Source organism: Tasmannia lanceolata, unplaced genomic scaffold, assembly GCF_043159265.1.
Source record: "Tasmannia lanceolata isolate RefF3 unplaced genomic scaffold, GAP_Taslan_0.1 ptg000044l, whole genome shotgun sequence".
Classification (NCBI taxonomy): Eukaryota; Viridiplantae; Streptophyta; class Magnoliopsida; order Canellales; family Winteraceae; genus Tasmannia; species Tasmannia lanceolata.
In genome coordinates, this window is record NW_027518721.1 from 24,675,517 (window position 1) to 24,687,435 (window position 11,919).

Below are 11,919 nucleotides of genomic sequence, written 5' to 3' on the forward strand. Positions count from 1 at the left end.
TTAACAGGCGTCAGGTTGGATATCGATTACCTCCACAACTAGCAAAACGATATTCCAAGTTTCCAACTACTCTGTTAAACAAATAGCATATTATAAAGACAAATAATGACATATTGGAAACTAACAGATGAATCATTTTGTTCTTTGTCTTTTTGGCCTTTTCTTCTTTAAAATGGCAAAACTTCCCCTCTCATGCCATGTGGCATTTGGGGATTTGTTCGGTTCCACTATGGGACTCCTTATCAGCACTCTATAAATACCACTACCATGACAAAGCCCACACAGATAAGCAATAATGGAGTCAGCTTCATGGCCCTTGTACTCAGTGGCCTTCCTAGCATCCCTCATTTTCTTGTTAAGCGCCTTTTCCGGCCACTTCCGGCGCCGGAAGCTAAACCTTCCTCCCGGACCCAAACCATGGCCCATCATAGGTAATCTCAACCTAATCGGATCTCTCCCACACAGGTCCATCCACCAACTCTCCCTCAAATATGGACCCATAATGAAACTCCAATTCGGATCCTTCCCCGTCGTCGTGGGCTCTTCCGTCGAGGCCGCCAAGCTATTCCTCAAAACCCATGACCTCACCTTCGCCTGTCGCCCCAAAGCTGCCGCCGGCAAGTACGCCAACTATAACTACTCCAACATCGCTTGGGCTCCCTATGGGCCTTACTGGCGCCAAGCCCGCAAGATATGCCTCATGGAGCTCTTTAGCACTAGACGACTTGAATCCTACCAGTACATACGCGTAGAAGAGACTCACTCATTGATGTTCAGACTCTTTGTTGCTTCCCGAAAAGCCATCCTTGTCAAAGAACACCTCTCTACTGCTAGCCTCAACATTATAAGCCGCATGGTGTTGGGTAAAACGTACACGGACGAGTCCAAATCAAAGAATCAGATCATTACGTCGGAGAAATTGAAGAAGATGGTAGATGAATGGTTCTTGCTGAACGGGGTGTTGAACATCGGAGACTCGATTCCATGGCTTGGTTTCTTGGATTTGCAAGGGTATGTGAAGAGGATGAAAGCGCTTAGCAAAAAACTCGATCGGTTTCTAGAGCAAGTGCTTGACGATCACAACGCCAAGAGGGAAGGGGTCAAGGATTTCATCCCCAAAGACATGGTCGACGTTCTGTTGCAGCTCGCTGACGACCCAAATCTCGATGTCAAGCTCAGTCGGAATGGTGTCAAGGCATTCACGCAGGTAACTATTCCTTTGCTAGAGTATTCTACCATGGAATTATGATTAGGTCCATGGATGAGGACATAATGTGTACAATATAGATCTCAGTTCAATCTGAAAACCGACGGATTGTGCCACAATCAAGGTGTTAAGGAACCGGGAAGATTCATTGAAGTTGTAGCGCACGAAGAATCCTCCCGGTTCATTAACTCCTTGATTGTGGCACATGAATTATGAGAAGGATCATCCATTGGTTGATCTGATCTGATCTGATCTGTCAGTTTATGTGGTCAAACTAAGATCTATATACACCATATATCTTGTGTATACAAGGTTAAGAAAAAATGGTCAATAGGCAGTTCAATTGAATTCAAGGGCGGCGATCCTATTTGGTGGAAAATATTGGACTTGAAAATGATTGCCCATACATGCTCGTATTCATCATCTCGCCCTTGAAATTTGATCCCACAGCAAGACTTTTTCATACATTTGTCATTACATAAAAGACCTGTCCAAAAGGGACTGTTCTCCTTTTACTAATGTAAAAGATCAAAATTGGCTAATAATTCAACACACTAGGCATCTAATATTGGCACTACTCACCTTGTCTTTTTTTTCCTTAATTTCCTCCTATGAGCTTTTTTGGCAATTGTAATAACGTTTGGACAGCTGGTTAAATAGTAAAAGACAAGAGAGGTTTGTGCAATTATCAAAACATGGTGGTGTGAATATCAGTAACCTTTTCTTCTGTACATCTAATCTTCCCCCACTTGTTTCTTGTATGTTTCAATGATTGATGATCCAGGATTTGATAACAGGGGGAACAGAGACCTCGGCCCTCACTGTTGAATGGGCATTATCTGAACTCTTGAAACAGCCGCATATCTTTGAAAAGGCAACAAAAGAGCTCGATAAGGTAATTGGGAAAGAGAGATGGGTTGAAGAAAAAGACATCCCTAACCTTCCATTCGTAGATGCTATTCTGAAAGAGACACTGAGGTTGCACCCCCCGGCAACACTGCTACCGCCACACCTCGCTAGAGAGGATTCAGTCATAGATGGCTACGATATACCTGCGGGAACTCGTGTGTTCGTAAATGTATGGACAATTGGAAGGGATCCTACTATTTGGGATGCACCCGAGGAATTCCATCCTGAGAGGTTCATCGGGAAAGATATAGACGTCAAGGGCCAGGATTTTGAGTTGCTGCCATTTGGGTCAGGGAGGAGGATGTGTCCAGGCTATAGCTTGGGGCTAAAAGTGGTTCAATTAACGCTGGCTAATCTGCTGCATGGGTTCAAATGGAAATTGCAGGACAAGATTTCACCGGAGGAATTGAACATGGAGGAGATCTTCGGGCTCTCGACAACTAGGAAGATCCCTCTCGAGGCTGTCATTGAGCCTCGGCTTCCAGCTCCGGTTTATCGAGTGTGATTACAAATCATATTTCACATTTAGTACTTAATTATGGTTGATATGTCATATGCAATTCAAAGTGTTGTAGTTTGCTACCCTAACGAGTTGGTTTGTATCAAGTGAATTGATTTATGTAAATTGGTTGTTGAGATTTTCTCTCGTATTGATACAATTAAGGCCATATTTGTTTTGGATTTTGAGAATTGTTTGAGACGAGAACTGATTAAAAAAATTACACACAATTAAGTCCAATAATCAGTTTTGGACTAAAATCCCAAAACAAAACGAGCCCAAGAGTTAAAGCCGTCCAAATTGTTTGGTTGGGGAGGTTATTTCCTTATGAAAATGTCAAGCAAAGTGCTTTTATTGACCCAAAAGGCTTTATTTACTGTTGAGATAAGGGCAGCTAAATGACGCTACCCACCGAGGCGTTGGCTCTTCGGCATAAAGTCACGGGTTTGCTCTCTGTTGACGAGTGTTCGAATCCCGCCCCCGACTTACCTGATACACGTGGTGAGTGGGTCGTTGCGTGTATCCGTAGGGACTAGTCCTACTCCCGAAGGGGGTGGGGACATCCTACGTCATCCAAAAAGAAAAAAAAACTAAATGACGCTGAGATCACCTTAAGCAAATGATTCTAGTACCTTATTAAGTCTCCATCAAGCCTCATTTGCGACCTGTTTATTTTTAGGAAAAATTACAAATGGGGGACACCAAAATATAAGAATTGCCAATGGGGGCCACTCTTTTGAAAAATTATAAATGGGGGTCGACCACAGAATTTGTGGGAAAACCTGACCAAAAGGCCACTATGGGTTGTCAAGTCTAAAAGGGGGGTTATCTACAGAGTCCTTATTGCTTGCTCTTGAAAAATAATAATCAAATCAAGCAACCTTCTTGTTATAGAACAGACATTCCATTCTTTGCTTCCCGTTAACAGGCCTAAATATGATTTAACAGGTCTAATCTAAACAGGGTTATCAAATCTCGCCCGGGGATATCAAGTTCTCAACAGGGTTATTGAGTATCACAAGGGGTTTTCAAGTCTAAACATGCGTTATCAAGTCTATATGAACTTGATAATCCCTGTTTACGTACTTGATAACCCCTTTTTAGACTTGATAACCCCTTTTTAGACTTGATAATCCTGTTTTCGACCCCCCTTTATAATTTTTTCAAAAGAGTGTCCCCCGTTGGCAATTCTCGTATTTTGGTGTCCCATTTTGGCAATTTTTCCTATTTTTTATTTTTATAACCAATTGTGAGTCCAAAACTGATTATTGAAGTTAGAGTAGGGGCCCTGTTTATTATTTTTAATAAGACATAGCGATGGGAGGATATAGCGATGGATTTCATCACCAACCTACCAACTTCAAATGGGAAAACAACCATCTTCGTAGTGGTGAACCGTCTAACAAAATATGCCCACTTCATGAAATTAGCCCCAAACTATACTGCAGCCAAAGTTGCAGACACGTTTATATCCAATGTGGCCAAATTACACGGGATACCTCGTAGCATTGTCAGCGACCGTGACCCACTGTTTCTCAGCTCTTTCTCGAAAGAGTTGTTCCACAAACAAGGCACGACACTTCGCATGAGCAGTGCCTTCCATCCTCAGACAGACGGCCAAACAGAAGTCCTGAACTGTTGCCTGGAACAATACCTACGAAGCTTCTGCATGGATCATCCACGACAATGGACAAACTACCTCACTTGGGCGGAGTACTGGTACAACACCACACAACATTCAGCGATTGGTATGACGCCATTTGAGGCGGTATACGGCTGAGCACCACCAGCCATTCTAGACTACGTGCCATCAATTTCTGGGGAAAATGCAGTCAACAACGAATTACGCACAAGGGACGACATCCTCCGTCAACTCAAGCAAAACTTGGAACGTACCCAACATCGCATGAAGCAACAGGCCGATCAGCGAAGAACCGACAAACAATTCTCCATCTAGGGCATGAGTATCATACAATGCGCGGAAACAGACTCTCGAGTTTGGGCTTCGGTCAGATCTTGAAGGAAAATCTGATGCCCTAATCTATTTCTTAGAAAGAAAGTGAATGAAAATGGGAAAAAACATGCTAGTAAGATTATAGATAGATAGATAAGAATAATGTTACAGTAACAGAGTTGGGAACCGTGAGTGGAACTGAACAAATTTGTTCGGTTTCACTCTCGGTCTCCCCAGCAGTGGCGAATCCTCGGTCCCCATCACCATCTTAAGTAAATTGAGGAGCTAGACCTAGAAGGGAAGAATGTTTTCAAGCTTAAAAGCATCCTACCCAACACCAAGAAGCATCCTCATTCAACAAGATAGGCATTCGATGTATCAGGGCAATCACTAACAAGAGCGTCACTTGTCTATCGATTCATTGGAGGCGATAGGTGCAAATGATCAAGCAAGATACAGATCAAGAAATTGAATTTCAATTACTTGTAGACACATATCGATTGGTCGAAGCCTTGATAAAAGAAAGAGATGCTATGAAAATCCAAAATTCCAATTTCCACGCATTAAACGAGGGCTGAGACCGTTGCATGTGACACACCTTTGGCAATCCAGACCGTTGGTATGGTGGGCATACTTATTGTTGCACAATGTCTCGACTTTTGGTTGATCCAGACCGTCCATTTAACAGGCGTCAGGCTGGATATCGATTACCTCCACAACTAGCAAAACGATATTCCAAGTTTCCAACTACTCGGTTAAACAAATAGCATATTATAAAGACAAATAATGACAAAGCACTCTATAAATACCACTACCATGACAAAGCCCACACAGATAAGCAATAATGGAGTCAGCTTCATAGCCCTTGTACGCAGTGACCTTCCTAGAATCACTCATTTTCTTGTTAAATGCCTTTTCCGGTAACTTCCGTCGCTGGAAACTAAACCTTCCTCCCGGACCCAAACCATGGCCCATCATCGGCAATCTCAACCTAATCGGATCTCTCCCACACCGGTCCATCCACCAACTCTCCCTCAAATACAGACTCATAATGCAACTCCAGTTCGGATCCTTCCCTGTTGTAGTGGGCTCTTCCATCCACGCCGCCAAACAATTCCTCAAAACCCATGATGTTACCTTCGCCTCCCGCCCCAAATTGGCCACTGGCAAGTACACTACCTACAATTACTCCAACATCGCATGGGCTCCCTATGGGCCCTACTGGCGCCAGGCCCGCAAGATATGCCTCATGGAGCTCTTTAGCCCAAGACGACTCAATTCCTATGAGTACATTCGCGTAGAAGAGACACGCTCGATGCTGTTTGGTCTCTTCGCTGCGTCCGGAAAAGCCATCCTTCTCAAAGACCACCTCTCTACTGTTAACCTCAACATTATAAGCCGAATGGTGTTGGGGAAAAAGTACATGGACGGGTCCAAATCGGAGACCCAGATGGAAGAATTCAAGAAGATGATAGAGGAGTGGTTCTTGCTCAACGGTGTGTTGAACATTGGAGACTCGATTCCGTGGATTGGGTTCTTGGATTTGCATGGGTACGTGAAGAGGATGAAAGCGCTTTGCAAAAAATTGGATCAGTTTCTTGAGCAAGTGCTTGATGAGCACAACGCCAAGAGGGAAGGGGTGAAGGATTTCGTCCCCAAAGACACGGTTGATGTCCTGTTTCAGCTCGCCGATGACCCAAATCTCGACGTCAAGCTCAGTCGGAATGGTGTCAAGGCATTCACGCAGGTAAATATTCCTTTGCTAGAGTATTGTAGTGTATCGCGTATACACAGGTTGATCGGTGGACGATAAACAATCAAGCATGGAATCAAGTAAAGGCCCACAGATGGTGATATAGTGTATATAACATAGAAGCATGGTTTTAAATTCGACTGAAATCCAATTTCGGATTTCGGTGGAGACCGACACCGAAATCGACCAAAACCGAAACGGTCATTTATTTCGGCCGAAATTTCGGTTTTTCCGAAATTTGACCCCAAAAAACTGTTTTTTATATATTAATTTAATATTTTACCGAAATTTCGACCAAAATTACCGAAATTTCGGCCGAAATTTAATATTAAATAAAATATTGGTTTCGGGTTATGTACCAGATTTTGACCGAAATTTCAAAATTTCGGGTTCCGAAACCAGTACCGAAACCAAAATTTTAAACTTGCATAGAAGACCTTATTTCAATCACATAAATGGACATATCAGATCAACGAAATGATTATCCTTACCATAATTCATGTGCCAGAATCTAGGAGGTAATGAATGGAGAGGATTCTTCATGGGCTACAATCAAGGATTCATTGAAGCATCGATTTAAATATGGATTATTCTCGGTGGCATTATCATTTTGAAAAAAAAAATTCTTTTTTAAATCAAGCGCGCCTGAGGATCAAGGGATAAAAAAAAAAAAAAATTTCTTTTCTTTTTCTTATATATATATATATATATATATATATATATATATATATATAAGAAAAGTGTTCCTGCGCAGCTGCTCAGATAAGCTATCTGAGCAACTGCTTCAAAAATTCATGTGGCCCCACATTTTTGGGGTGATCTAAAGCATTCATTTGAAGGGCCCTACCAAGGATAGGGTGTGTACTAAAAATGAGCCATTTAGGATCATCCTAACCCTGCCATTTGTGGAGGGAAAAAATAGTCAGAAACAATGTCTGTCCAATTTCCCCTCCACCTTTGATTGGGTTAGGATGATCCTATAAGGTTGATTTTTGGTATACACCCTATCCATGGAAGGGCCTTTCAAATGAATGATTTGGATCTTCCCAAAAATGTGGGCCACATGAGTTTTTGAAGCAGCTGCTCAGATAAGCTATCTGAGCAGCTGTGCATGAACACTATTCTATCTGTGTGTGTGTGTGTGTGTGTGTGTATATATATATATATATATATGAGAAAAGTTTTCCTAGTCGGCCCCTTAGAAAACGTTTTCTACTCCTCCCGCTTAAAACACCATTCGATGAAAATGGAATTGATCTCAGCCATACGGTTGAAAAACCCATTTTGTGACTCAAATGAGAAAAACCCTCATCTCAGCCTCTCTCTCGCTGTGTCTCTCTCGTTCTCTCCACCCTCTCTCTCAGCCATACGGTTGAAAAACCCCAAATGAGAAAAACCCTCATCTCAGCCTCTCTCTCGCTGTGTCTCTCTCTTTCTCTCCACCCTCTCAGAGACGAAGCAACCATCAGAGATGAAGCAGCCATCATCTCCACCCTCAGAGACGGACCGCTCTCTCTCTCTCTCTGTCATCTCTCTCTGTAAGTTTCTTAATACAGCCTTTATAATGTATAAATGGGTGGATATTATTCTGAAAATCCCTCGAAAATGTATAAATGGGTTTTCTTCAATCCCTCGAAAATTTATAAATGGGTTTTCTTCAATCCCTCGAAAATCTTTAAATGGGTTTTCTGAAAATCTATCGAAAATGTATAAATGGGTTTTCTGAAAATCAAAATGTATAAATGGGTTTTCTGAAAATCCCTCAAAAATCTATAAATGGGTTTTCTGAAAATTCCTCGAAAATCTGTAAATGGGTTTTCTGAAAATCCCTCGAAAATCTATAAATGGGTTTTCTGTCAATCCCTCGAAAATCTATAAATGGGTTTTCTAAAAATCCCTCGAAAATCTATAAATGGGAATTATGGGTTTTCTGAAAATATCTCGAAAATCTATAAATGGGAATTGTGGGTTTTCTGAAAATCCATCGAAAATGTAGAAATGGGTGGATATTTTTTCTGGTAAAGGCTGTATAAATGGGTGGATATTTTTTTCCTAGTTATGACATTGGATATTTTCCGATTGGAATTTTTTTTCCTGGTAATGGCAGTGGAACACATTTTTTCTGATATTTTCTCCACCCTCGAGGGGTTTTCTTCAATCCCTCGAAAATCTAGAAATTGGTGGATGTTTTTTCTAGTAAAGCCTGTATAAATGGGTGGATATTTTTTTCTTGCTTATCGCATTGGATAATTTTAATGGAATGGAGCTATTTTTTTGCAATGGTAATGGCAGTTTTTTACCTTCAGAAAATGCCTCTATTAATGTTTCTAGAGGCATTTTCTGAAGGGAACTTGTGTGGTGTTCTTTCGTGCCCTGTGGTATCACTATTGTCTATCATTGCTTTACTGAATGCTTGTTTCAGTTCTCAGTTGCACTTGAATTATGCACATTCTGGTTGCATTGTGTCTGTTCAGTTTATAGTTTCTTTACTTGGCTTATGTTGGTTTTTGGTGTGAAGGTTATTTCAACAACGCCTATTATCGATCATTTTCCTATATCATTAATTTGCTTTATTAAATTTCTAGTTTATTCTATCTGATTATGAAGATTCTGAAATGTCCTTTGATTGTGGTTTTTCTTATTATAAGGGACTACTTGATGGATAGTAACTTTGAGCAAATTGTTGGGCTATCAATTGATGACATTGATGCTAATAGGTTACTTTTTGAGGAGGAGGGGGAAGCTTTTGGTTTAATAAACAATGATTCTATCGGCAATCAGTTACTTTTGGATGAGGAAAGGGGACATCCAAATGATGATGCCTTACTTTCTATGGTCAACGAGGAGGATTGTAGTGGTAACACTAGTGAAGATGATGGTGAGAGTCATGTATTTAAGGAACCCTTTCTTAACCAGGAGTTTGAAAGTGTAGAAGCTGCGTATGAGTTTTATAATCTTTATGAGTTGGCCACTGGTTTTGGTATAAGGAAATCCAAGACCGAAAAGTCAGAGCAAATCATGAAATTATAATGAGAAGATTTGTTTGTGCTAGAGAGGGGTTCAAAAACACTAAAGATAAGAGGCAAATCGGAAAAGAAGTGAAGTTGCATCGAAGTGTAAGAGATGGTTGTGGAGCGAAGTTGGAGATTAGAAATAAAAATAAGAAGTGGGTTGTGTCTAAATTTGAAGTCAAACATTGTCATGAACTCACCTCTCCTGGCAAAAGACAAATGCATCGTTCACAGAATAACTTCGTTAAGAATGTGGTCGCCAAAAATTTGATAGACACTCTTAGTGGACACAGGGTTCAATCTTCTAAAATTGCTAGGTTTCTTACTTCCACATCTAAAGCTAGTGCTGTCACAGCACATCAAGTTGTGTCCCATGTGAGAGTACGCAGGCAGAACAATATGGGGAAAGAAGCATTCCTAGTAGTCCAACAGTTCCATCACAGATGAGCAGAAGACCCAAATTTCTATTTTGCCATGGAGATAGATAAGAAGGGGAATTTGGGTTCCATGTTTTGGGCCGATTCACGGGCTAGGAATGCTTACTTGGCCTTCTCTGATGTCATTGTGTTTGATGTGACCTATAGGACGAATAGGTTTCAGATGCCTTTCGCACCATTTACTAGAGTTAACCATCATAGGCAATCTACCTTATTCGGATGTGGGTTGTTAGCAGATGAGAGAGAGGAGACATTTACATGGTTATTTGAGCAATGGTTAAAATGCATTTTTGGTAAAGCTTCTGGTTGTATTATCACAGACATGGACATTGCTATGAGAAATGCTATCAGAACCGTTTTTCCAAACACACGTCATAGGTTTTGCTCGTGACACATACAGAGGCACTTAGTTGAGCATATTGCACACATGCGAGATTCTGATAGTGAGTTCACTAAGGATTACAATAGGTGGTATTTTAAGAAAAACATACACGAATGTGAGGAAGAATGGGGCAAATTTGAGCAGAAATATGGGATTGAAGAAAACAGTTGGCTATGTAACATGTGGCAGCTACAGAGTCATTGGGTGCCAGCTTATTTTAGGGACACTTTCACTGCTGGCATGTCATCCAGTTCACGTAGCGAAAGTATCAACTCATTCTTTGATGGATTTGTTAACCATAGCACTACTCTACAAGAATTCGTCAAACAATATGATAAGGCACTTGAAGATCGTCGAGAAAAAGAAGCTGAAGAAGATTTCAGGACAAAATCTTCAAACACAATATTATTATCTTCAAGGAACAAATTGGAAGCACAAGCTGGTAAATGTTATACAAGGTCAATCTTTACACTATTCCAGATAGAGATGAAGGATAGCAATGATTGTTGGTTTGACTTATTAGGTGAGAATGGCAAAGTGACAGAATAGAGGAGATTTGGAGATGGTGCAAGGTTGTCTTTGAAGATGCTAAAGAAGGTGTGATGGCTACATGTGAGTGCCAAGTTCGAGATGGAGGGGATTTTATGCAAGCACATCCTTCGCATAATGTCCCTGAGGCTTTTAAGAACCATTCCCGAGCGATATATATTGAGTAGATGGACAATTGAGGCAAGATTTGTTTTCGATGGTGGGGTGTCTACGGCCGAAGAAGATAATGGTGAGATGACACCTCTTCATAAATGGTTCCTAATTTCAAAGTATCAAAGATATTTAGATGATTATCAATGTCCGAAGAGCTTGTTCAAGAAGATGGATGAAACTCTTAATGAGTGGATTGCGGATGGTGAACGGCATAAGAAAGAGAGGCAAAATGCCTTGTCAACTAGTGGAAGCCAATTACATTCTAGCATTGTCATGGAAACCCCAGAAATATCTATTCATGACCCTCAGATTGTGAAAACCAAGGGTCGTCCGAGAAATGCTACACGGTTTAAATCTCTGATAGAGGTATCCCAAGCCGGATCCAAGAGACGGAGGTGTAAAAAATGTGGACAATTAAGCCATAATATGAGAACCTGTAACAAGAATTCAAAGGTATGGATTTCTACTTCCTTCTGTATTTTTTTTCGGAGAGATAACATATATATCACTTTGGTGTTTTCTATGTGTGCCAATAGATGTGGACAAAAAATGATCAAGAGGAATCAGATGAGGAGGGACACGAAAAGGAAACGGAGGAGGACCTAATGGCAGATTGAACAACTACAACAAGTTTGTGTAATTTGTTTTTTAGTTATGATCATAACCCAAACATTATTTTTTCTCATTTTGTTGTTCCTTTTAATGTGTCTGCTATATATAACTTACATGTGCTTCACTATGTTACAGATTAAATGGCAGAGCGTAGATGGTGTTTTGGGGAAAGACAGGTCCAAATTGCACCTTTACAAAATAAAAACTATTTCGGCTCTGATAAATTTGGGGGCGAGAGTGTTTTGGGGGTATTTTAGTGAGACAAGGGTGTTTTCCCTTGTCTAACACATTACTCCAATCAGTTTTGGACTCAAAATTGCACTTTATTTTGAGTTAAAAAAAATCCTTTTTAGAATCAAGATCGATGCTCAAAATTCATAACGAATCGGGCCTAAGTAATTCTTGGCAAAATTGAGTGATTGGTTCACAGCTGTAGAATCAATTTTGGACTCA

General features: G+C 40.7%; 2 protein-coding genes and 1 pseudogene across 2 annotated transcripts; all 3 read left to right on the forward strand.

Moving 5' to 3' along the window:
- The first annotated feature begins 262 nt into the window (after nt 1–262).
- On the forward strand, nt 263–2,754 carry LOC143863812 (trimethyltridecatetraene synthase-like). The gene is made up of 2 exons (XM_077374582.1): nt 263–1,207; nt 1,992–2,754. Exons 1-2 carry the CDS (start codon nt 296–298, stop codon nt 2,619–2,621), a joined length of 1,542 nt encoding a protein of 513 aa, XP_077230697.1. The 5' UTR covers nt 263–295; the 3' UTR covers nt 2,622–2,754.
- A 2,659-nt stretch (nt 2,755–5,413) lies between these two features.
- Nucleotides 5,414–6,477, forward strand: LOC143863991 (trimethyltridecatetraene synthase pseudogene; annotated as a pseudogene).
- A 4,305-nt stretch (nt 6,478–10,782) lies between these two features.
- LOC143863452 (uncharacterized) lies at nt 10,783–11,471 on the forward strand. The gene is made up of 2 exons (XM_077374114.1): nt 10,783–11,307; nt 11,391–11,471. The coding sequence occupies exons 1-2, from the start codon at nt 10,783–10,785 to the stop codon at nt 11,469–11,471; spliced, it is 606 nt and encodes a 201-aa protein (XP_077230229.1).
- Nucleotides 11,472–11,919: the final 448 nt, after the last annotated feature.